The sequence below is a fragment of the Solanum verrucosum genome, unplaced genomic scaffold, assembly GCF_900185275.1.
Source record: "Solanum verrucosum unplaced genomic scaffold, falcon-dt-bn FXZP01000285.1, whole genome shotgun sequence".
NCBI lineage: Eukaryota > Viridiplantae > Streptophyta > Magnoliopsida > Solanales > Solanaceae > Solanum > Solanum verrucosum.
The window spans coordinates 33,734-60,795 of NW_026019934.1; the positions used below are offsets into that span (position 1 = coordinate 33,734).

The 27,062-nt window shown below is 33.9% G+C and overlaps 4 protein-coding genes across 4 annotated transcripts; 3 read left to right on the forward strand and 1 right to left on the reverse strand.

Moving 5' to 3' along the window:
* The first annotated feature begins 975 nt into the window (after window positions 1–975).
* LOC125833783 (zeatin O-glucosyltransferase-like) lies at window positions 976–3,736 on the forward strand. Its single transcript, XM_049512969.1, has 2 exons — window positions 976–993; window positions 2,188–3,736. The coding sequence occupies exons 1-2, from the start codon at window positions 976–978 to the stop codon at window positions 3,646–3,648; spliced, it is 1,479 nt and encodes a 492-aa protein (XP_049368926.1). The 3' UTR covers window positions 3,649–3,736.
* Window positions 3,737–8,672: 4,936 nt separating this feature from the next.
* Window positions 8,673–10,648, reverse strand: LOC125833753 (uncharacterized). The gene is made up of 4 exons (XM_049512943.1): window positions 10,521–10,648; window positions 10,303–10,434; window positions 9,274–9,669; window positions 8,673–8,950 (listed from the first exon to the last, which is right to left on the reverse strand). The coding sequence occupies exons 1-4, from the start codon at window positions 10,646–10,648 to the stop codon at window positions 8,812–8,814; spliced, it is 795 nt and encodes a 264-aa protein (XP_049368900.1). The 3' UTR covers window positions 8,673–8,811.
* A 4,472-nt stretch (window positions 10,649–15,120) lies between these two features.
* On the forward strand, window positions 15,121–19,547 carry LOC125833731 (putative calcium-transporting ATPase 11, plasma membrane-type). The gene is made up of 6 exons (XM_049512922.1): window positions 15,121–15,310; window positions 15,905–17,837; window positions 17,924–18,082; window positions 18,187–18,358; window positions 18,491–18,789; window positions 18,908–19,547. Exons 2-6 carry the CDS (start codon window positions 15,948–15,950, stop codon window positions 19,208–19,210), a joined length of 2,823 nt encoding a protein of 940 aa, XP_049368879.1. The 5' UTR covers window positions 15,121–15,310; window positions 15,905–15,947; the 3' UTR covers window positions 19,211–19,547.
* A 997-nt stretch (window positions 19,548–20,544) lies between these two features.
* On the forward strand, window positions 20,545–27,061 carry LOC125833742 (outer envelope protein 80, chloroplastic-like). The gene is made up of 16 exons (XM_049512932.1): window positions 20,545–21,227; window positions 21,411–21,504; window positions 21,675–21,757; window positions 21,864–21,958; window positions 22,043–22,112; window positions 22,706–22,799; window positions 23,338–23,422; window positions 23,525–23,560; window positions 24,329–24,482; window positions 24,561–24,695; window positions 25,351–25,421; window positions 25,512–25,590; window positions 25,691–25,806; window positions 25,931–26,078; window positions 26,577–26,646; window positions 26,801–27,061. Exons 1-16 carry the CDS (start codon window positions 20,604–20,606, stop codon window positions 26,953–26,955), a joined length of 2,109 nt encoding a protein of 702 aa, XP_049368889.1. The 5' UTR covers window positions 20,545–20,603; the 3' UTR covers window positions 26,956–27,061.
* Window position 27,062: the final 1 nt, after the last annotated feature.

Sequence of the window (27,062 nt, forward strand, 5' to 3'; positions counted from 1 at the left end):
TTTAGTACTTAAAAAATTATATTTTTTTAATTATGCCTATATATAACATTTCAAAAAAAAAAAAACAATTCTCATGAGTCTATGTATACTACATATCAGCCCATTTTTTGTTGAGAGGAATCGAGTAACCTAAGCTAATAAGTGAGCATATCAATAGTTCACTCAAATTTAAATAAAATAAATCGACTATATTTTTATGAGCTAATTTTATTACGTTAATTATATGATCTATTAATTCAAACTATAAATTCATTGTGGGGGGGCGGGGGGGGGGGGTAATTGAAATGAGCCTAATTTTATACACGTGATTTTACGAAGTCGGCAAATTTGACGTATTGTTAATTGTATACAACAAATTCTAACCTTAAAAGAGATGCCATTCAAGTTGAAGTCCATCAAATATTTATTATATTTTTTATTTAAATCATAAATTATAGAAGAACGTAATAGACATCACAATTTCAAAAAGTAAAGTAGAGTAACATGTATTATATAGATAAAGAAGGACCTGCCTCTTAATTTACCCTTCACATCTCCACTCCCCTCAACACTTAATTACGATGCGCGAAAGTTCAAGTAGCAAGCTATTTTAATAGACCTTCCTCTAAAAAATTGAATTAGTATCACTTGTTAAATAAATCATAAATTATAGAAAATTATAGTAGGCATTAGGCACCGCAGTTCCAAAAAGTAGAGTAGGGATAGAAGAATGTAGTAGGCATTGCAATTCCAAAAAGTAGAGTAGGGAAACATGTATTACACAAATAAAGAAGAACCATTGCCCCTTAAGTCACCCTTCACATCCTCACTCCCTTTAACAATTAATTACGATGCATAAAAATTCAAATAACAACCTATTTTAATAGATCTTCCTCTAAAAAAAATTGAATTAATATCACGTCTCAGATAAATAATAAATTATAAAAGAAGGTAACACAATAGACATTGCAATTCTAAAAAGTAGAGTAGAGGAACATGTATTACATTACACATGTAAAGAAGGACCATTGCCCCTTAATTCACCCTTCACCTCCCCACTGCCCTCCATACTTAATTACAATGCGCGAAAGTCCAAGTACCAAGCTACTTTAATAGACCTTCCTCTTAAAAATATTGAATTTCACGTGTCAAATAAATCATAAATTATATATATAAGAATGTAATGTAGTAGGCATCACAATTCCAAAAAGTAGAGTAGAGGAATATGTATTACATTACACAAATAAATTAAAGAAGGACCATTGCCCCTTAATTCACCCTTCATAACCCCACTCCCCTCAATACGTAATTACGATGCATGAAAATTTAAGTAGCAAGCTACTTTAATGGACCTTCCTCTAAAAAAAATTGAATTTCATGTGTCAAATAAATCATAAATTATAGAAGAATGCAACATAGTAGGCATCGCAATTCCAAGAAGTAGAGTAGAAGAACATGTATTACACACATAAAGAAGGACCATTGCCCCTTAATTCACCCTTCACATCCCCACTCCCCTCAATACGTAATTACTACGCGCGAAAGTCCAAGTAACAATCTACTTTAATGGACCTTCCTCTAAACAAAATGAATTACATATGTCAAATAAATCATAAATTATAAAAGAAATAGTAGGCGTCGTAATTCCAAGAAGTAGTGTAGAGTAACAGTATTAACCATATAAAGAAGGACCATTGCCCCTTAATTCATCTTTCACATCCCCACTGCCCTCAATACTTAATTACAATGCGCGAAACTTCAAGTAGCAAACTAGAGTACTTTAATAGGTCTTCATATGAAAAAATTGAATTAATATCATGCAAGCTATTGATTTACATATCAGATAAATAATAAATTACAAGCCAAATTAATATATACATTGTCCATTCTAAGAACTTCGTTGAATTTTTTATTTACTTTATAAAAAAAATTAAATTTGCCTTGAGGTGACAAAGGAATTTGATAGTCCCCTACCAAGTATATTAATTATCAAAAGGTGAATTTATGAAGAAGGGGATGTATAACCTAACCTCCAAACATGGAAGAGAGTTGAACAAAGAACTTTATTGAATTATTAGAGGGAACATGTATCACACATAGAAAAAGACCTTACCCCACCCCACCCCAACCCAAAAAAAGAAAATTAAACCACAAATATCCAAATGTGCCATTTATCATCCTATAAATATGAACATTAGCTTTCCCTAGTCCAAAACAAATTCAATACCAACTTCTCCAATGTCCCCAACTTGCAACAAAAACCAAATGCATAGCCAAAATGGTAACCAATTTCCACAAGAAGTAGTAGTTGTTGTGGTTCCATTTCCAGCACAAGGCCACTTAAACCAACTTCTTCATTTTTCTCGTCTAATTTCATCGTACAATATACCAGTTCATTATATTACCACCACAACTCATACTCGTCAGGTCAATTTTCGAGCTCATGGTTTTAAATCAACAGACAATATTCATTTTCACGAATTTCCAACCCCTATTTTCAACTCTCCTACACCTACTAACAACCCGAATCCATCAATCAAATTCCCTTCACATCTTCAACCTTCCTCTCAAATTTCCACCAACCTAAGAAACCCCATTGCAAAGATTTTACATTCTCTCTCACATAAAACGCAAAGAATTGTTATCATACACGATTCCTTAATGGGGTCCGTTGTTCAAGATTATCACCATATTCCAAATGCAGAAGCCTACACTTTCCATAGTGTTTCGGCTTTCACAATATTTTTGTACGTGTGGGAAAGTATGGGGAGGTCTTCTTCTATCGACGTTGATATGATAAAAGACCTCCCATCGAATGATGGTTGCTTCACCCCCGAATTTACTAAATTTGTTCAATCCGAACATGAGTATAGTAAGTTTAATTCGGGCAAGATTTATAACACGTCAAGAGTCATAGAAGGTCCTTTTCTTGATTTACTATCTAAGGAACAAATCAATAAAGACAAAAAACAGTGGGCCTTAGGCCCATTTAACCCTATTACAATCTCAGGGCCCACCCAACAAAGACATTATTCATTAATTTGGCTAGACAAACAAGTACCTAAGTCAGTAATTTTTGTGTCATTTGGAACCACAACTTCATTTTCTTATGAACAAATCAAGGAAATTGCAATAGGGTTGGAGCAAAGTCAACAAAAATTCATTTGGGTATTGAGAGACGCGGATAAAGAGAATGTTTTCTCACAAGATTTCACTAAAAAGATCGAACTGCCAAAAGGGTTTGAGGACAGAGTGAAAGACAGGGGGATAGTGGTAAGAGATTGGGCCCCACAACTAGAAATCTTGGCCCATAATTCGACTGGTGGATTTTTGAGTCACTGTGGTTGGAATTCATGCATGGAGAGTATCTCAATGGGAGTTCCTTTAGTCGCATGGCCAATGCATTCGGATCAACCTAGGAACACGGTGTTGATAACAAAAATACTAGAAGTCGGGTTGGTCGTTAAGGATTGGGCTCAACGAGACGAGTTGGTAACGTTCGATAGAATTGAAAAGGTTGTGAGGATTTTAATGGCATCAAAAGAAGGAGAAGAAATGAGGAAAAGAGCAAAAGAGTTGAGCTTTGGTGTGAAGAATGCTGTGGGAGAAAATGGTGTCACAAAAAATGAATTTGATGCTTTCATTGCTCATATTACTAGAGCAATTTGATATCGTCCGACATATTTTTATGATCAATAATATATGCAGTATATTTTATAAGTTCATATTTGTTAAGGTAATCAATAAATGATTATGTTACTATATATAGTGCCATGCAATGTAATTTTTAAATTTATATCAAATATTTTTATTTTGCTTATTACTTTTTAAAATATATACGCTTGTATACATAGTATAATATTGTCGTTTCAATCTTGTTTGTCTTAATTTGATTAGGCAAGAAGTGTAAGAAAATAAAGAACGTTTTTGAATGTTGTGATATTAAACGTATAATGTATCGAAATATCTTTTAATTTTGTTATCTTAATTAAATATGCTACATGGAATATTTAGATTAAAGAGTTATCAAATAATTGAAAAAGAGACGATCAGACTAAAAAAAAGTAAGACTAATAATTGAAACGGTAAATTATTTCGACGAAGTAATGTCTCATGATATTTCACGGGCTTCAATACACAATAAGCATGCTTGCATGTGACGAGATCCAAACTAAACGGATCATTCGTCAGTGGGTTAACTCTAATTTGTTGTTAATAATGTAATTAATTAAGGCCAACAATATTTTAAACTTTTTATTGGATAAATAATGAGATTTTTTATTTTTTTTGCTTTCATTGATTTGAAATTTTAGATCCTTAAAATAATCTCGAATAAGCAATATTAAAATATAATAATGCTAACTTTAGACTTTAATTTCTAAATTTTAATCTATAACATAGATATTTTTGTTAAACATATTTGTGAGTAGATATTCAAAATATATAGAGATAAAAATATTTCTTTTATGAAACACATGGGCAACTTGATTTGATGGTTTATCTCCCGCTTCCGTGGTAGGCTACAAGACCACTAAAGCTAAAGCTAGGGTTATTCATGGTTATGGTTAAAAAAATAAATTGAATCGCAATTTGAATCAAGCCGATTAAAAATATCGATATTTTGTTTGATTTGATTAGGTTTGGTTTTGAATTTTGAAAACCGATACTATTTGGTTTGGTTTTGATTTACTACAAAATAACTGCAAAAATAATCAAACCGAACAGATAGATTATATGTATAAATTTTATAATTATTTATATATTATTCATAAATAAAATATAAAAATTTTGTTAAATTTTAAGTAAATTAAGTTTTTAACTTTACCATTTTCTCAAGCACAACACTTAAATTTTAGCCCAACAATTACAATCCTAAGTCCAAGTCCATCAAAATTTATTACTTTAGTCTTTACCTACCATATCTTTCATAAGAAAGTCACATTTTCCCTTAATTGAATCACTTTGTTTGTGTAATGATAACTCTAGTATTGTTGATTGAACCAACAATAGCTTTTCTGTGGATTGTTCATGTACTAGCTGGTGTTTGTGTCTTTCAAGATACGTATGTCCTTAAAAAATTATTATTTTCAAATCGAAAAAATCAGAAAAACTGAACCAAACCGAATCAAACCATTAATAACCAAGCTGACAGTTTATTTTTTTCGTTTGGTTTGGTTTGATTTTAGAAATTTAAATAACCCACTAGATTAATTTGATTTTGATTTTAACTAATAACCGATCTAAACCGAACCACAAACACCCCTAATTAAAGCCATAGCTTGGGGCCACATTTTTGGGTGGCCCCAATTATTAGAAAAAAATTATATGTACTTTAATTTATTTATTTTTTTAAAAAACATGTAAGAAGTATAAAAAAAAAACAAAATGACAGTTAGTTTTCCCACTTTTCCAAGGGAATGGAACACCTTTTGGAAATAATTTCCTTAAGTGAAAATTGTGTTTCCTCATTTATCTCTTAAAAAAATTTTTGACCCTATATTATTATTTATCTTATAGTACTTATCTTTTTTATTGTCTATTTTATTATTTTTATTCTCAATATTAATCTCTCTCCTACAATTTTTTTTTATTTACGGTTGCTTGCAAGTTTCAAAAGAACAAAATTTGCTTTTGAGTGTCTTCTTCAAAATCTCGAGAAGTGCAACAAATAATCATTATATTGAAGAAACACAACACTATTTCGATATTGTTATATCAAATTATCAATTTGTGACCCATGTTTTTATTATTCTAACTTTATTTTATAATTTTTCTTTAAAATTTGTTATTGTTGATATTCTTAGCTCATATATATATTCTTGTTTTAGTTATTATTAAAATTTATTCAATTTAAATATGTCAACTAGAAAATATGATTCCGATTTTACAAAAAGGGAGAAAAAGAGAAAACTTGAAGAATTAAGTATATATTAAATTTTTCAAAAGTAAAATTAATAAATTCTTATCTAAGATCAACAATGTCTCAAGAGAGATTGAATGAATTAGTTATACTCCCTCCGTCCCTTTTTAGTTGTCCACTTTAGAAATGACACACAGATTAAGGCAACAATGATTAGCATAGTGAAGTTACAATTTTACCCTTATGACAACTTTTCACTTCAAAATTACAACCACTTATTTGAATTCAAGTGAAATATATTGGAGGGAAACAACATACACTTTTACAATTTTCAAGAAGTGTAAATAAGGGTATAATAGGAAAAAATTTATTGTCCTTTCTTGATTTGTCAAAATGGACAACTAAATAGGGACAACTAAAAAAGGAAATATGGACAAGTAAATAGGGACGGAGGGAGTATTATCAATTGAAAATGAATTACTAAAACAAATTGATTATAAAACAGTGATTAATGACTTCGCATCTAAAAAAGGTTAAAAAAGTAGATTTTAAATATAACTATATATTACGATTTTTTAATATTTTAAGACTATTTTAGAAATTAAAATTTTAGCTTTAGAGGACAATAATGTTTCATGTGATTAGACCCCTACCTTGTAAAAGCCAAAAGTCAACAAAGGCTGTTTTAAAAAGGTTTTTTTATACACTTGCTAAATTTGGCTTTGACACCTAAATATAGAATTCTTAAATTTCTAAAGATGTATGGTTTCTAATAATACACTTTCCAAATTTAGTTTTGATACTTAAAATAAGTTTTTATTAGGGATGATAAAATTAACTCATGAAAATATGATTCGTTTAATTAGTTTAAGCCTGAGCTTAGTTCATTTTATTAGATGCTACATAACTTATACTACTGAATACGGTAAAAGTTTTCTTATTTCTTGCCTTGTAAAATTAGGTCATAATTAAGAATACTTTAGCTCATTAATTTTTATTAAATGAGAAGGGAGGCAAGAATTAAAAATTATCCCAAAATAAGGCAATCCGTGCAAAAACTTGAATAACTTTTGGACGGGTCCATCCAAATATTACTTGAGGGCACAATGACTATATAATGAATTTCATCCATGTTCCAACTCAATTCGTCCAATTTTTACATAGATTTTAATTTTTGTTTATTTCTTATAATTTTATTTAATTACTTTTTTCTTTATTGTAATTATATATAATATATCAAATGAGAAAAGTCTCTTAAAAATTTTGATCACATTTCTCATGATATAAGTTGGAAATACGTATTGTAGTCTAAATCAGTCTAAAATGGACAAGTTAAAATGAGCAGAATCAATATGTCTGAACTTGATTAGATTGACGAATCATATTTTAATAAGTTAATTTTATCACTTTAAAACATTAATTTTTTATTTTTTTTTAAAAGTCAAAATAGATTTTTCCATGCACACTAAATTAGTGAACAAGAGAGAAAGTTTAGAAAGTAGCAAAGCATCTATGAAACTTGACTTCATGTTTTTAACATTTTCTTAAATTTTGTGTTCTTTTTTTCTTTGTTTTTGGTTAAAGTAGTTACGTATTCGATTATAATTAAGTTCAATGAGTCCCTCGTGTAAATTAAATTCCATATTTAAATACTATTCTTTGGTTCATGCATGGAATTTTGAGGATATGAATCTAGTCAAGCATAAATAGTTATGTTGATGCGATATAATTAAGAGTTAATGGCGAAAAAAATTTTGAATTGTTATTTTTATGCGAGTTTCACGCTAGTTTATTTTCTATATATTAAAATATATTTAGTTGAGTACGTAGATTGTGATAGTTCAGTTAACTAGAAAAACACATCAATTGTGCTAGTCCATTATCTATGTATTAAAATATATTTAGTTGAGTACATAGATTGATATTTACTCAAATTCAAGAACTACAATACACCAGAAATAAAGAAAAAATAACTACAATACAAACTTCACTTTCAAATTGTTGACAAAAAATTTGCCTGTCAATTCAAATTTGTACAGCTAATGAAGACTACAACTATGTTGATTGCCTTTTCATACCATGGCCATCACCAAAAAAAAATTCATCTGGTGTCTGAAGTCTGCATTAAAGCCCCAATTAAATTTGGATCGCACACTACAGGACCCGAGTGACACTCTCAACAAGATTTTCTCCATACTTAAGACTTGAACCCGAGATCTTTGATTAAGGATGGAACAATTCCACCACTACACCACAACCCATGTTAGCAGCCGTCACCAATTAATGATCATGGACTTGTTTATGTTAGAGGTCTCATCTTAGATTCATATGTGGTTTATAGTTGTACATCAATCTATCTGGTTTTGGCCCTACACAGCTATGACCCGTTTATTTCCTAATGATGGTGACGACTAATCAGTTTGCATGTATCCCAATTATTTCACTAGATACCTACATAGCTATACCCTACATAAAGACGCCTTTCATGGAAAGAAGTTGAAACAAAACATTTTAAAAGAGTTAAAAAATTTAAATGTGTCTTATACACAACTAACATCACATAGTAAAAATTTCACCATGTAAACACCAATCAATTGGAACATCACTAACAATATAAGTTTTAGAAGTTGACAAAGTGGATGGAAAGCTGATAAAGTTGTGAACAGACTGATGCAAAAGAGCTAAAAATGATAGAGCAGTCCAGCAGCCAAGGGATAAAAAAGTGTTTCTGGGGCTCTGGCAAAGAGTAAAATACTGTTATACCAACTTAACAGATAGATCAGTTTTAAGTAAATTTCACCATTGTAACACGTACGTTAAGGCAAAGAAGACGAGACTTGTTATCTGTTGTTTCATTAATAATGTGTTGTGATTACACAACGATTAAACATCAATCCACAAACTGAAAATTCATAATTGTACCATAGTTCTTCACAGGGCATGCCAAGATTTGTATCTGTTGCTCGAAAGGATCATGGAAGGATAGGGAGCTCAACTTTGTTGAATGAGAAAAAGCTCAAACGTCCATGCTCAACAAGACAGAATTTCAACGGAATGCCATGCAAATGTCTCTCAAGATTTTCAATTTCATCTTTGGAAGGTGGATACTCACTGCATAAGAAAATACATCACTCATAAAATAAAGCTACTTTGACAGTTAATGTAGATCAACGAAGTCGGATAAAGGAATTGAGGGAATCAGACAGAGCACGAGTGAGGGATTAAGTGGAAAATATTACAGAAACTACCTTTTTTCCAGAATACCATCCAATCCGACAATCATGTTACTCTTAAACATTCAGCAATGTTCACCCATAGAATTGCTAAGCTAGTTATTTCAAGTTCCTATGATCAGCTAAATAATACTAGGAGGTGATTCAGAAAATTTTAGTAGGCACCTTAATATAAAGAACGCATTAATAAGGGTATCGTACCTAGCAAGACAAAGTACAAAACATGGATCACCAGGAGCAGACTTTCTGAATCTGCTATTGGGAGGGTAAACGTCAAAGGCCAGTCTCAATCCACCAATCTGTATATTATTAATCATTTCAGAGATGAGAATACTGTTTCTTGATTCTTCATCTTTACTTTGAGCAGGCTCCGGCGTGTCTTGATTAACAACACAATTTACTTTTAACCTTCTTACTGACCAAGGAATCCCATGACGCCCAACTATATAACCAAGAGATTTCAAGTGCTTATATGCTTCATAATATTCCAAGGAACATCCACTTTTTCCTTCTGCAACCTTGTTGTATACATGTTCCAGAGAAAGGGGCGTGTCATCTTTACTGAGGAGATGTAGAGCCCCAATTTCGGTAAGATATCTACACGAAAAAATCAGTAAAATTCTTTAAACACTGGAAATTGCAGAAGGTAAATCTCAAATGATACATAAATTTTTCATATCAATTCCTAATACAAATAGATGTGTCAGATGGAAAAACTTACCTTTAAATACTTGTTATCTATCTCTTCATATAATTTATCCATTTGGTTTTACATTGCTTCTCTAACCAGACTAATTTTAAACGTGTCGAAGCAGTAGACAAGTATGCAACTAAAGTTCCCAAGCATAACCCTCAGAGGGGTAACGAGACTATCACTAAGAGTATAAGAAATCTATACCAAAATCAGCCATCAGAATCATCGATGAGAAAAAAGTCACCAGAAAAGTATGCCAATTTATTAACTGAACTATACAATGTTCACCTTTTTGCAACCAGAAAAACAAGAGAAATAATACCTCTTTCGAGATCTTGTTAAGATACTCAAGAAAAAGTATTTTCACTTTTTCTTGGCCAAACAGATCTGAAATTTGACTTCTGACTAAATATACTAAAAATACCCCAGTTCTTATTTTCTCATGGCTTATTCTCAAATTATGCATGTACTGAAAGTCAGTAGTATTTAACTCTTCAACTACAGGAGAGAACCAAAAGAGAATTTTCATCACATACAAAATCTCTTCGATGAAGCAATATATCTTGCCATAACGAACTATCCCAGTAGTTGTCCACAATCCACCCTTCCTCTCCACGACCTCAGCCATTCCTAATGGATCAAGCCACCGTGATCTTGAGATATCTTTCCTGAAGAAAAAGATTACTGCCTATTCACATTTCTATATGTTTTTCAAAATTATTTTTAATAATTTATCTATATCATGAAATGAAACCTGAACTGCAACTTGGGTATATCAGTGGATGCATATGCACAACAATGGTCATCATCATCAGGATCCTCTCCGTAGCCTTCAGAATCACTAGTTCCTTCTGAAAAACTTGCCCACTTATTAGCTTCCATAGCTGGAATAAATAGCAAATTTCCATAAAAGTTAAAAATTTAGCACAGATTACAACCATCTTAGCAAGTAGAGACAAATCAAATATAATGAAATCAAATCCCAATAATAACAATAAGCAACAAATGTATATTCATTGGAAAATTCAAAAGTTCACTTAGAATCAAATAATTTCTGAAAATACCAAATAACCAAATAACAACATTGACAACAACACTGGCCATACCAAATAACAAAACATCAACAACACCAAAACAACAATAAATAATAATCAACAAAATCAACAATGAATAAAATTAATTAACAGACAAAAGCGTAGACAAAAATATGTACTAAAAAGCAAAGAATGAAAGAAGGGTCACCAGGGAAAGCTTTTTCTGACCAGATTCGGCCTATTTCGGTGTGAAAATGGTGGTTGCTGGTTGTACTCGTTTGGACAGAGTTCCGGTGGTTGTTTCCGGCCTGGTTCGAGCTGCTGGTTGCAGCGGTGGTGAAGGGTGGTCGTTGTGAGTTGATGGGTTTGGAGATTTGTGGGTCTGGCGGCTGTTCAGTGGGTTTAGGGACTGTTTAGTCGCGTTTTTTAGGCTGGTTTGTGGTGGTTTAGGGTTGGCTTGACGGAAAAGAGGTGGGGTTTCAACGATGGGGGATCTGGTTATTTTTCTCTGGCAAGGCAAGACGCCTGCAAACAATCAAAATAAAGGGGAATAAGGGAGATGGTCACTGGCTGCTGGTCTGAAGTTTGGATGGGAATCAGGAATGGTGGCGTGATTTAAACTATTGAATAAATAAAACTTAAAAGTTACGAATTTTAAAAATGTTAGGCCAAAATTGGGTATCAACAAGTTCAATTCATTACAATGTGAAAAACTCCACTAATCTCATGAGTAACCAAGTAAAAATTGTACCCAAAATGTGGCGCAGCTCATGATTGAGCATATTCTCAAAACAATTTAAAAAGTTGATGTATTTACTTTAACAATAGATTGCGAAATTCAAAATGAAATATGCATTTAAATTTCTTTTAATCAAAATAAAGAACAGATAAGAATATAACACAAATACTAAACTAAACTAATCATAAGAAGAAGCAATCTGCTGAGATAGTGAGAGCTGAGAAGGTTACCTAATTCTGTCATTTCTTAGATATCATTTCGGGTGTGTTTGATACGAAGAAATATGTGATTTTCCTACTTATTGCAATAGGATCAAATAGGACATGTTCTTGAACCAAGGCATTAGGGGATTAATTTGTGCATAAAGATAGGCATAACCTATTCATCGTGCTTAGCCAAATATTGCATGAAATTGTCAGTGTATTCTTTTTGTTTCTCATCTCAGAGATATACAGGGCTTAGAATAAACTGAGCAGGCGAGTAGAAATTGAAAATTTTCGGAGAGTATCGCTATTCTTGCAGGTTAATAACCCGGATAAATTAATTAGTCAAAGTAACTGAAGAATCCAACTGGATTGGTAGATTCTCCAAGACACTAGAATATTTTCTCCAAATTCGTGCTCAAATCAGCTACATTGGAAATAACTAACACTTCTGTTTTTTTTTATGACCATGGTGTGTCAACTAACTTTCTTGCACCTCGACTAATTTCACGAGATAACTGCCACCTCCCACCAGCAATAGGTACCAGGTAACTCTATCCTTGGTATAAATGAGAAGAATCACCTAGTGTTTTTTATCTCCGAACCTGATACCTCATCGTTCTCGACCACTTCATTGACCCCTGGCCACACCCCAGGGGTGCAAATAACTAACATGTTTGAGCACGACTAATTGAGCACTATAGCTTTATTTGCGTGTGTGTGTTTGCCACATTAATATCCAACCACTCTTAACTCCCTATTTTCAAACCAGCGTACTTAGTAGCCTAATTCCTCCTAGATAGCCCACAATTAAGTCCTTAGAGTGTCCCCCTAACTTTCGGCAAACAGTCGAACACTTGATGGGCATAAATTAACAAATGCAATTTCCCCTAAAGGCTAAAAGGCAGTAAAGTTTTCACCTTTTTCCCAAATCTGTGAGAATAACAGTTCATAATCCAAATAGCAATCACCAATAACAAAACTAAACTACAGAACAAATTTTTACACCAGTGAAACTACAATTATGCACTCAATTCACAGTTGCCGGCGAGGGATAATCAAGGAAAAGTGAACTGAGAGAAAAGAGATGAGCCGGCGAGAGAGACAATTCAAGATGTTACCTGGTAGTTTGCCGGCGCCGGCGCCGGTCAGTGTCAGGTGAGCTTTTTAGCTTTTGTTTGTAAAAGGTAAAAACTAGAGGGAGTGAAACAACAAATAAGTTAAGAAAAATTATTAACTACATCTAAAAAATAAAATCAAAATACAAATGAAATAAAATAAGAATAAAAATTTGCCTTTCGAAAAGCGCCTCAATTATAATCTTGACATAAATTGAAGCTAATTTCACCTTTAGGGATGAAAATTTACTTTACTTTTCTTTTCGATTCATCTAAAAAAGAAAAATCTTAATTTCATTTTTCTACATAACATGTTTAACATGAAAAAATTAAAGATATTTGATATATTCAATGTAGCTTGAGCTAAAAGTTTTGTTTTTTTCAACTTAATTTTTGAAATTTCGTATTAAGATATATTCATACTAATAAATAAAAAATGAAAAGAGTAATTATTAAGAAAATATCTAATTTCTCTTATAGCTAATCTCATTTGTGTGATTAGTAGAAAATGAGGGGATAATTCCAAGAGATTCACTAAAATATCAAATTATTTCATGGGTCCTTGTGTAAGGCGGAACGTTATAGCAATAATTAATCACGACTTTATAATAAAGTAATAAAATGTGAAAAAACGTGTTCATTTATTTAATTTAAATTAATTAAGTTTGAATAAATTGGTATACTAATGTGTAAAGAACATATGACTATTGAAAAAAGATTAATTGATGATAATTGACGATCCCATCAATAATCACATAGAGAATAATATTATTAATATTAATTTCCTCGTGCATTATTATGTTACTCCCTATTATTTTTTTTATAAATTTTATTGCTCCATTTGGTTCATTTTAATTATTCACTATATTAAAAACTCATTGTTCACTAATTTTTCAGTGTGAAATCTAATAATATTTCGTAATTTCATACGCTTTTTGTTTTGATTTGATTGTTCTATTTTAACTTGACGTGAAGTTTAAGAAAATAAATATATTTTTTTATATTTTATGATTTTAAATTAAAGATATGTCAAATTTATTAAAATATTTTTTAATTTTATAATCTTAAATATGTGATTGTAACGTGAAAAGTTGAAATTGTAAATTGCTAAAAGAGAAAAAATATTATTTTTGAAATAATAGAAAAAAGCAAGACGAATAAATTAATGCGGAATGTATTTATTTCATTCCCTTTCTCTTTGCTGGATCACATTTATTTGCAAGCTCGACAGTTGGATGTGTAGGGCCGTGTTTAAGAGCTTTTAATTTGGTAAAAAATAGTTCGAATATAATTAATACTTAGTTATTATTTGAAATATCAAAAATTATATTTGTATAAAAGAAAATATCCCTAATTTAAAAGTTCGAAACTTTGATAAGTGAAATTCTTGTAATGCAAATTTCAAGTTTGAAATACGTTTTAAGTTAGAGAATTATTTTACTTTTGATATCAATTTAGCTACTAGACATTTTCTTCGACATTCAATTTCTATAAGTAACCCTCAAGTTCAGATAAGATAATTCAAAGTCCCAAATTTTCAAACTCGAATAGTTTTGTTTTCCAAATGTATCACCTCTGACCCTTTATACTATAAATAGATTGATATTTTTATTTTACTCAACATTTATTTCAACTTTAAAGTTAATGCTAATCGTCTTTCCGTTCTCAATATACCCCAACAACTTCAACAACCCACCTTAACACCCCCTCCCCCTCTACCCTAGTACCCTTTATACCCCTGTGGCCCCATTAAATAGGATTTGACATAATGATAAGCTGGCTAGTGGAAACTATTTTAAATTTAATGGATGAAATAATAAGTATGGAATAATGATAATAATTTTAAAATTAAACTATAAAATTAGCTATTTCATAAAAAGTGATTACTAATCTCATGAGATATTAAATATCCTTTCTTTTCTCATCAAACATACTAAAAAATAGTTAGTACTAATTTAATAACAAGCCGAGTTTAACCTTCAATAAAAGATTATTTTCTTTTTTCCTATTTGCTTTGTTTTATTCTGAATAAATTTATGTGTACTTTTACCGTACTATACTTTTTATAAAAAAAAAAAATTCACATCTTGGATCTTATAGTGGATTTTGTCATTATTGGGTTTGTTTTATGTTTTTCATAAAATGCAGGCTCATGGGATGATGCCCCATCTGTACCGCTACACTGTCACTCAACAGAATAACAATAAATTAACCTCTTTTTCCTAAGGAAAATGCAGAGGACAGGAGGAAGATGAAGAGAGAATAATATTCGTAATTTGAAATTTATGAGTTTGAGATTCTTAACTCGTTTGAGTTAGTGTTTTCTATATAAAATATAAGGTTTGAACTAAAGTTACTGAGTTCTGCTAGATCCGTACTTTGTCAACTCTGCATCAAAATCAACTATATTTCTTCATCCAACTGCTTCTCAAGATGTAAACAGGTCAAGTGTGAGTTTTTCATTAATTCGTAACATATAGTATGATTTTTATATTTTGTTTTTGCATAATTTGTTTTTTTTTTATTTTTGTCTAGGTGAGTTGAGAGGCTGAATTGCAGTTTTTACAATGATTTAGTTTACATAACTTTTGGCTTGAGCTGTATGTGTATATATAATAAGATCATGGTTATATTGAATCTACTAATTCTAAATCCTGATAGACCTAGATCACTTTTTTGAACTTTTAGCTTTTGACAATACTGTTTTAAAGTCTGTACACTCTACCGTCCCCAGAATGTACTACTTTATACGATCTATGTTGGCGTTTGACCATGTTTCATTGTGAAATTTGAAAAAAAAATAGTTTTTGTTTTCAAAGTGAAATTGATATTTGAGAATTTGTGGAGTTGTGTTTGACCATGAATACAAAGTAGAGTTGTTTTTGACTATTTGTGAGTAATTTGGAGTGAGAAAAGTGAAAACTTCTTCTTGTTTTTCAAATTCTTGAAAATTTTGGAATTCCACTTCAAGTTGAGTTCCGGAATTTTATGGCCAAATGTGTTTAATTCTCTGTTTTGCTCATGTCATTTCTATTTTTCTCCAGTTGGTTATAGTGAGCCTCCAGAAGTGTTAAGGGAAATGGTATCATGGAGGCTGAACTGGAAAAACTCGCATTGATTGTTAGTTTGTATGACATCGAAACCTTAAGGAAACTTGGAGGAGTTGAAGGTGTCGCGAGTAGGCTGAGTGTCTCATTGAATGTAGGAGTCAAAAGTAGTGATGTATCTTCCAGACAAAATGTATATGGATCGAACAAATACACCGAGAAGCCTTTTAAGAGATTTTGGACTTTCTTGTGGGAGGCTTTGCAGGATATTACTCTCATCATCCTCATGGTTTGTGCTGTTGTCTCCATTAGTGTGGGACTTGCCACGGAAGGTTGGCCAAAAGGATCGTATGATGGGCTAGGCATTCTGCTTAGTATATTCTTGGTAGTCGTTATTACTGCAATTAGTGACTACAGGCAGTCGTTGCAGTTCAGGGATTTGGATAAGGAGAAGAAAAAGATACTTATCCAGGTCACAAGAGATGGATCCAGGCAAAAGGTTCTGATTTATGACTTAGTGGTTGGTGATGTTGTTCACTTATCTATCGGTGATCTGGTTCCTGCAGATGGAATATTCATATCCGGATACAGCTTGTTAATTGATCAATCAAGCATGTCTGGTGAGAGTGCACCAATAAGAATATATGAAGGAAGACCTTTTCTTCTATCGGGAACCAAAGTGCAAGATGGTTCAGCTAAGATGTTAATCACAGCTGTTGGAATGAAAACTGAATGGGGTAAGCTGATGGAGAGATTAGCAGATGGTGTAGAAGACGAGACGCCTTTGCAAGTTAAGTTGAGTGGTGTTGCTACCATTATTGGAAAAATCGGATTGGCATTTGCTCTGCTGACGTTTATGGTGTTGACTGTTAGATTTCTGGTAGAGAAAGTACTTCACCATGAGCTCATGAAATGGTCTTCTGGCGATGCAATGACTCTTCTGAATTACTTTGTGACAGCAGTAACTATAATTGTTGTTGCGGTTCCAGAAGGACTGCCCCTGGCAGTGACATTGAGTCTTGCATTTGCAATGAAAAAGCTAATGGATAACAAGGCATTGGTGAGACATCTTTCCGCATGTGAGACGATGGGATCAGCTACTTGCATCTGCACAGATAAGACAGGAACACTAACAACAAACCGAATGGTAGTTAGTAAGATATGGATTTGTGAAAAAACAAAAAAGGTAGAAACTGATGCAGGTGGGGATGCAATAACTTTGAATATATCAGAAAAAGAATTGGCATTGCTTCTGCAGGCAATATTTCACAATACGATAGCAGAGGTTGTTAAGGATAAGGGCGGAAAGAAATCTATTCTCGGTACACCAACAGAATCAGCAATATTAGAATTTGGATTGCTTCTTGGTGGTGATATTGACAAGCAAAGAAGGGGCTGTAAACTGCTGAAGGTTGAGCCTTTCAATTCGGAAAAGAAAAAGATGTCTGTGCTTATTGCTCTCCCAGATGGAAACAACCGAGCTTTCTGCAAGGGTGCAGCCGAGATAATCATTAAAATGTGTGACAGGTTTATTGATCTTAATGGTGAAATTGTTCATTTGACAGAAAACCGAACAAGAAATATCATGGATGTCATTAATGAATTCACTGGCGAAGCCTTGCGTACTCTTTGCTTGGCTTACAAAGACATTGAGGATGGTTATGAAAATGATAGTATTCCTGATAGTGGCTACACATTGGTTGCTGTGATCGGGATCAAAGATCCAGTTCGCCCTGGGGTTAGAAATGCAGTAAAAACTTGTTTAGCTGCTGGAATTACTGTGCGAATGGTCACTGGTGACAATATTAAGACAGCCAAAGCCATTGCTAAAGAATGTGGGATACTAACTGCTGATGGTTTGGCTATTGAAGGTCCAGAATTTCGCAACAAAACTCCTGATGAAATGAGGCATATAATTCCTAGAATTCAGGTATACTGTTGAATGTTTTATCTCACTCTTGCAGATTCATGTGGTGTAAATGAATGGTTCTTGAAATGCTCGAATCTTGAATGCAGGTGATCGCTCGATCATCACCAATGGACAAGCTTGTTTTGGTAAATAATCTAAAAGGTATGTTTAACGAGATTGTTGCAGTTACTGGTGATGGCACAAATGATGCTCCTGCTCTCAACGAAGCAGATATTGGATTTGCTATGGGAATAGCAGGCACAGAGGTTTGTAAATTGCTCCTGTCATACAAAGTTTATTTACCATTTCTTGTATTACACCTTCCAAATGAAGTTGTTCTTGACATCTCTTTTCTTAAATACATTATCAGGTTGCTAAAGAAAGCGCTGATATTATAGTGCTCGATGACAACTTTAGCACAATCTTGAATGTGGCTAAATGGGGTCGTTCTGTATACATAAATATTCAAAAGTTTGTGCAGTTCCAGCTGACTGTCTGTGTTGTGGCTCTGATAATCAATTTTATCTCCGCATGCATTTCAGGTATTCAATGTTCAATACGAGTTCTTCATTTCTTTTTCTGTTAGTGATCAGTGTGTGCCATTGGAAAAAAGTGAAAACAAGTTTCTAAATAGATAACTGATAGATATTCTATCTGTTGCTATAACATAACAGGATCCGCTCCTTTTACCACGGTTCAGCTGCTGTGGGTCAACCTTATTATGGACACTTTAGGTGCAATTGCCTTGGCTACGGAACCCCCTCATGAAGAACTAATGAACAGACCTCCTGTTGGAAGGGAAGTGAGTTTGATTTCCAAGACGATGTGGAGAAATATACTCGGACAAAGTATCTTCCAACTAGCTATACTTTTAGTTTTCAACTTCACTGGAAAGAAGATTCTGAGGCTCGAAGGTTCAGATGCTACCATAGTTCTCAATACTTTCATTTTCAACACATTTGTGTTCTGTCAGGTACTTGCTGTAAACTTTAGTGCAGTATACGGATGGAAAATGAACAAACATTTTCCTTGTTATGGATTCATATGTGTAATATTGTCACTCATGAGATATTTTCCGCGGTTTGATGCAGGTTTTCAATGAAATAAACAGTCGTGATATGGAGAAGATAAATGTGTTCCGTGGCATTTTTGGAAGCTGGATATTCCTAGGTGTCATAACTTCCACTGTTGTTTTCCAAGTTATCATCGTTGAGTTCTTAGGCACGTTGGCAAGCACTACACCGCTCAGCTGGGAACTATGGCTACTCAGTGTCTTAATTGGTGCTGCAAGCCTGATAGTTGCAGTAATATTGAAGTTGATACCTATTGAACACAAGAATACCAAGCATCATGATGGTTATAATCTACTACCAAATGGTCCAGAGCTTGTCTAAGAGAACGGAAGAGCCAACGTGCTCGTTTTCATATTCAAAGATCAACGTCCTGGCTCTGTGTTTTCACATCGAGAAGTCAAGGGGGCCTATGTATGGTTTAATTGGTCAAGGTTCGAGTACCGTGAAACCTTGATGAGAAAAGGAAAAGAAACAACCAAATGGAAAGAAAATACCAGTTGAAGACTTGAACAAAAGCTCACAGTACACCATTCAAGCAATGGAAAGGTTTTTGTTTGAATTTTTAATCATTTTTTGTAGTTGTGAACCTATATATGTTGAGATATAGGAATTTTTTTTACATAGAAAGAAAAAAAAAGTTTCTTTATGTTTGTGAAGACAAAGTTGAGATTTCGTAATTCAGTTACTTAATCGATCATTGAATCAGGATCGTGAGATCATTTGTTGAGTTTTTGTTAACTATTTTCGAAAACGAAAATGTCATCCCTTTAAGAAGTATGAAACACCTAATTAGGCGACTCGTTTCAAATTCTGATTTGAAATCTACACAAAAATTCAACTTCAATTATAAATTTTAAATTCTAAATTCTAAAAAAGAAAAGAACGATATCTAATTTCAAATGGAAGATTCGTCAATTTAGATTTTGAAAAAAAAAATGAAATATGATTTACTTATTTGTATGACGGTGGGTATAGCTTTCGCGCTGCTGGACTAATAATTAGGGGTGCGCATCGGTCGGTTGGGTTCGGTTTAGGTGTTATTGGTTCGGTTTATCAGTTTTCGGTTTGTAAATACTTCAAACCGATAACCAAACCAATAACATATTTCTTATCGGTTTTGGTTAATCAGTTTATGGTACTTAACGGTTCGGTTTTCGGTTTAACCAATAAGAAAATACTCATATATATTATATACACGATAAGAAAATTTTCAAATAAACCATATGATTTTTCCAGCATTTGGCATGAAAGTAGTAATCATAAAAGTAACAATCATTTTTCTTGCAAGTTTAGACACTAGACACATTCAAAGGAAAAAGTGTGAAAGTAACAATCGTTTAACCATTAACAATAAGACTAGTAAATTTAGTATAGTCTTATTGGGTTATCGGTTTAACCATTAACAAAAATTATAAAACCGGAAACCGAACCAATAACCCAATAAAAAAATTTGCAAAACCATTTAAAAACCGTTAGCCCAATAACCCAATATCAATAAACCAATAGTGTTTTTTTCGGTTCGATTTATTGGTTAAATCGGTTTTTGCACACCCCTACTAATAATACATATATTTTCATATTTATTTTAAAAGATATATATAGCTTACGCATTAACACCGCCTGGGTTTATAAATTCCAAAGGGTTTAAGCACGATTCCCACTCTTTCTCTGTTTCTGCCGGAGTGCGGCACGCCGGCGCGGTGAACCTCCAGCTATGCTCCAAAACGAAGACGTTCGCTTCACTTCATCTTCTATAAAACTCCCTCTGTTCTCTCCTCCTCATCTACACCTCCGTACCCCAAACCCATTCTTCGCCAATCTACACTTAGTTGTACAAAATTTTCCCAAATTCCCACACCCATTTCGTCAAAATCTCAACCCCACAGCTGCATTTTTGCGAACTTTATCCAAATTCCAACACCCATTTCATCAAAAGTTCAATCCCCAAAATGCAATTCTGCAATTTTTAAGAAAACCCATCATCCCATTTTCCTGGAATTTATCAAATACATCTCCTTTACTTTGCTGTGCATCAATCGCGTTGAGTCAGAGCAACTTGGATGACTCAGCTCCGTCGTTGGGCACGAAAACCGGGAGTGGGAATGAGGAGAGAGTTCTGATAAGTGAAGTGTTAGTGCGAAGCAAAGATGGTGAAGAACTTGAACGGAAGGATTTGGAGAGTGAGGTATTGAATGCTCTCAAAGCTTGCCGACCCAATTCGGCGCTTACTGTGCAAGAGGTGCAAGAAGATGTGCATAGGATCATTGCTAGTGGCTACTTTTGCTCTTGTATGCCTGTTGCTGTGGATACTAGAGACGGTATTCGTTTGGTATTCCAGGTACTCAATCAAATAAAAAGAGTTTCTTTTGTATAAGCAAATGAAGATTGTATTATCAAATTTAAAGTTTCTAAGTAGTATTACCTGCATTCCAAAATGGTTGTAATCTATAAACTAAAATGTATTATTTACTTAATTTTTTGGCATGTGTAATTGCTTATATCATTATGGTTTTGGCATAAGGTAGAACCAAACCAAGAGTTCCATGGTTTGGTATGTGAAGGAGCCAATGTGCTTCCAGCAAGGTTTATAGAGGATTCTTTTCGAGATGGATATGGTACACCTTCCTTATACTCTGTTTACACCCTCTATTGTCGTTTCTTTTCATATGCAGGAGCTTCTGCTTTATATTTATCTCTTTCAAGTATTTTGAATAATCAGCCTATATTTTACGTTATGTATGGTAAGCAACCCATGCTCTGCTTATTTTGGTGTCAAGCAATGCAGGAAAAATTGTTAATATCAAGCGGATAGATGAAATAATAAGCTCTATTAATGGTTGGTACATGGAGCGGGGTCTTTTTGGAGCGGTTAGCACTTGATTATGAAATATGCAACCTGTTGTCATTTATTTTTGTTTTGAATGCCTTACATTGTGATTTCGAAAATCTGAGTTAGAGTTATCTTGCCCTGTAGGTATCGGGCGTAGAAATGCTCTCTGGAGGTATGATTAAGCTAGAGGTTTCTGAAGCAGAGGTGAATAACATAGCCATCCGTTTCCTTGATAAGACGTAAGGACCCAGTTTTCTCATACCTATGCTTTTAGTGAATGCAATAACTGTTAGCAATATCTTACACTTGTTTGCATGTCTCAGTGGTGAGCCAACTGTAGGGAAAACAAGGCCTGAAACTATACTTCGGCAACTTACTACAAAGAAAGGGCAGGTATAGTTAAAACAAGTCTTTTCTATTCTAAGATAATTTTTTTTGTTCTTTTGATGATTTAGTGTTAAGCTGTCTTCTAGTATACTTGTTTTAATACCTTAAACTTTTATAATTTGAAACATATTCTTAGTAGTTTTGTGTTTCTTATAAGTAGGTTACAATATATAAGAGTAGCGAACTAAAGTAGGTAAAGTATGTTAGTGCTTAGCACATACCCTCCTGTCCGTTTCTTTTTCCAACGTCTGCTCGTTTGTGCCTGTTGTACAACATAAAAGCCCCAAGTTTTTCTAGTTTATCTTTTTATACATCTTAATCTAGAAGTCACAGAGTTGACATTGTCTTTCTTTTTGTTTATTGCAAGGTCCTTAATCACGGTTTTCTCTTTGAGAGATTCACATAGTGTTAGTGTATCAAATGGCCAAAAGGTCTTACTCTTTGCTGCTTCTGTAACTTCTTAATTGTGAATTGGCATAAGTGAAATTGCTGATTTTGCAACTGCATGGAAGCTTTCAAATTGTATGCCATATTTCTTCTTGGGAAATCCACTATTGTTGTGATTATTTGAATGTCAAACTTGGTCTATTCTTCTTTAGGTTTACAGCATGCTTCAAGGGAAAAGAGATGTGGACACTGTCTTAGCTATGGGCATTATGGAAGATGTTAGCATTATTCCCCAACCTGCTGGAGGTGCTTTAGTGAAAGATGATTTCAACTGTCTAATCTTGTTGCACTTCTCCTTGTACATAAATGCATGTTTATCTTTGTTATATGGTGCACCACTGGGATGTTTTCTTTTTCTGTTGGATTTTTGGGCGGGGCATTAGATGACAGAAATCAAGGATGAAATGATACTATAGTATCGAAAGAAAAAAATATCATAATAATGAGAAATTGTAGAGATATGGTGTTTGCAGGTCACTGCAAGGAAAAAAAAAGTTAAGGATACCAGGGAAAATCTTTTTTTTTAAAAAAAATTGGTAATTTGTATTCCCAGCATTAAGGGCTATGCTCATCACCTCCAAAAAATTATCAACAATGAACCTAGGGAACTCAAACTACTTACAAGGATCCTAGGAAATCTACCAACTGAATTACATTATCTATATTTCCTTCTTTACGACAAAAAAATTGGTGGGCTCAGGGCCCTTCCTTACCCTTCTGGCCATCTACTGTGTGTGCTACCATTGCTCTTTCTGTAGAGTAACTTTTTGATGTTATATTGCAGACACTGGTAAGGTAGACTTAGTTATGAATGTTGTCGAGCGCAAGAGTGGGGGTGGTATTTCTGCCGGTGGTGGAATTTCAAGTGGGTATGTGATATTTGAGAAGTTATTATTCTTGGAAAACTCCTTTGTCATTATATCTCTTTTGGTTTCTCCACTGTTGTTTACTGGTATGTATTTTAATTTCAGGATCACAAGTGGACCCCTTGCTGGATTGATTGGCAGGTAATTGGGATAGTATGAAATCCTCCGGGGTGTTAAGATCTGTTTTCAATTTTAGGAGATCTTTTTAGTGGTTAATGGTCACAGCATAGCTTTCTTCCATCGTTCTTTTATGATTGTTCAACCTTTGTTGTTTACATTTCTAGGTGGTTGAATTGAAATTCTTTTATGCTATACATATGCTAAGTATGTAGAGTTTTATTTATTAGGTTCAGTTAACATTTGGGAGAACTTCTGAAGAAACCATTAAGGGTTTAAAGTGACTCTTTCTATTTTAAGTAAAGCAGCATATTTCAGTGCTCTTCTTATTTCTTAGAAGCAGTGAAGCACTTTTACGAAAAGTTTAATCCCTTGGAGAGCACTTCTGCAAAATCTATATATTTCTGTTACTTTTGGTGTTTTTATTTAGATAAACTGCAAATCTACTCTAAATAGCTTTTATGATAAGGACATTATGAAGATGCCAATATGACTATCTTATCTCAGAAATGAAATCTGTAGCATGAGTTGCCTTTTTTTTTAGCTAAAATACTTCTAGGAAAGAAATTCTTGTATGGACTTCTTTTGAGAGACAGTATAGCTCTCTCGAAGAAAGCCTTAGATCACTATAAGGATACATCACTGTGAGTACTTAACCTTCTGAGTATTAGTAGTTATCTATTATAGTCGGTATGTCTGCTTATTTCCACCTTGAATTATTTTCCCAAAGAAAGGTTTACTATCAATTTTTTTTCCCAAGGATATGTTGTTCATTATGTCCTTTCATTTCAGTTGTGCCATATACCACAAGAATCTTTTTGGGAGAAATCAAAAGTTGAATTTGTCACTAGAGCGGGGACAAGTTGACTCAGTCTTTCGGATAAATTATACAGATCCATGGATTGAAGGAGATGATAAGAGAACTTCAAGATCAATTATGATACAGGTAATTTAAAGTTCCCTAGAGTATATATCATAACAGTTCTTGAGAGCTCATTTCTACCTAACTTTCAATTTTGACTAGAATTCGAGGACACCTGGCACACTTGTTCATAACCAACCCGATGGTAGCCTGACGATAGGACGTGTCACAGCCAGGATTGAATACAGTCGGCCGTTCAGGCCAAAGTGGAACGGGACTGCTGGAATCATATTTCAGGTAGGTTTTATGCTAATGTCTTCAGATAATTTATGCCCTCCCATGAAATGATTATTTTAGTTTCAGATATGATTTGCATGGTTATAGAGGGAAATGTAGAGATAAAGATCTTTATTGATATTTGGAGTGTATAACAGTTGATTTTTTAGTCTCCGGTTGACATTGAGTTGAATTGGTCAGCCTGTCAGAAACTCCACAGTTGTTTCTGTAAGGCCCACAGGGTACTCGCCTCCATCATCTTGTGACATAAATTGGGACGGAGGGAGTAATAAAATTTCATTGAACTACTGTTGTTTCAGGGACCGAAGAGTATTTCCTATACATAAACTTTGGAGTATTCATTGTTAAAGAGAAACATAAAAATAAAAGATAAATGCTACTTGTGCTTAGCGATGCAATGATGACATGCCCTAGAAATAATTTGAGCCATTTATGCAATACTGAGCAGGAGCTAGGGATGAGTAGTTTGAATAATCTTTTAAGGAAAAGATTGTATTGTTAAAGAGTGTACGAAAGAGGATGAAGACTTTTCTTGTTTCTTGTCTTTGGGAATCAACAGAGTTATTTGATTATTCTTCCCAGTGTCTGACATATTCTTTGTTTCTCATTTCTGTTAATACGGTTGCTACTTGTCCTTCTTATTTGAATTTCTCAGCGTGCTGGTGCTCGGGATGACAAGGGGAGTCCTATTATAAGGGATTACTACAGTAGCCCACTTACTGCAAGGTATGGATTGATGATGGTTTATGCTGCCTAAAGTGTTGTATATCTGACCATAAGAAAGTGTCCAATGTGTTCCTTTCTGAACTGCTGCAGTGGCAATACTCATGATGATATGTTACTTGCTAAACTCGAGACTGTCTATACTGGTTCCGGTGACCCTGGTTCTTCAGTGGTTAGTTTCCTAATATTCTGCCAGATTCTGTCTAGTAAATAAAGGGATAGAAAAAAATTCTTGATGCACCCCTTTGATATTTTTCCCTGCTGTTTTGCAGTTTGTTTTCAACATGGATCAGGGACTTCCTGTGTGGTCAGACTGGTTAGTTTTCAACAGAGTCAATGCTCGTGCTAGAAAAGGATTGGCATTAGGTCCTATGCATCTTCTCCTTAGGTACAGTCTCCAGTTTTTATGATGATTAGCTCGGAGATACTAAATTTGTTTTTTCTACCTTCAGCTGTATCCTTTATAAATTCCCATAACTTTAATTGCTGGTTATTGTGAGTCTTTTTTTCAGCTTCTCTGGTGGTCACGTGGTTGGTAATTTTCCGCCTCATGAAGCATTTGCGATTGGTGGAACCAACAGTGTAAGAGGATATGAAGAAGGGGCAGTTGGCTCCAGCCGGTCTTATGTGGTTGGCTGTGGTGAAATTTCATTCCCTCTGGTGAGTGGAGGCAGTTGGAAACAATAATATGATAGTTGAACTCATTTCTCTAGATATTGGTGGTTTTTGCTGTCTTTTTCGTCCATCCCAATGATGCATGGGTGCTATCTCGACTCTAACAAGATGGTTGTTGCTTATGCTCTTTTATTTTTAAAACACCACTCTGTGCGTCTTTACGTACAATTTCTTAGCTCTCTCTCTCTCTCTCCCTCTCCCTCTCGGTTGCTGATAACTGTGGATTCAGGCCAGCTTGAATACAAGCACGAGGGACCTGCATCCCTCCACTCCACCAGGATGAGAAGGAAATGACCAAACTTTTTTGCCTCTATTATGCTATATGGACCCCAGTCTCCTATGGTCTTTGTTCCAGCTTCATCAACCATTAAAACCATTAAGCACACCCTTGGGTTTCTCTACAATATATTAGTTATCTGATAAACGTCTTTGACATGAACGCTCTATGTGTAATCTTTCTTATCATATTCCCACATTTTGCAGATGGGGCCAGTAGAAGGGGCTGTATTTGCTGATTATGGTTCAGACCTTGGATCTGGTCCAAGTGTTCCTGGTATGTATCCCTGGTCTGATGTTGTTTACTATTTTGGCTGATGCTCCCCTCCCCTGTTCCCCCTGTTGAAAGGTAATTATTCTGAGTACTTGAACTCTGGATTTAACATTGTGCATTGGCAACCTTTCATTTAATTGTTGCTTTTCATTGTCAGGTGATCCTGCTGGACCAAGGCGAAAACCTGGAAGTGGATATGGATGTGGGGTTGGTATTCGCGTAGACTCTCCATTGGGACCTTTAAGACTGGAGTACGCCTTCAATGACCAGCGGACTGGGAGGTTTCACTTTGGGGTTGGGTTAAGGAACTGATACTATTAGGATCTGCAATATTTGGTGATCCATCATATTGTTCATTTTTTTCTTGCCACCTTTCCAGTGGTTACAGATGACAGAAATAACAAAGCAGAAATTTGAAA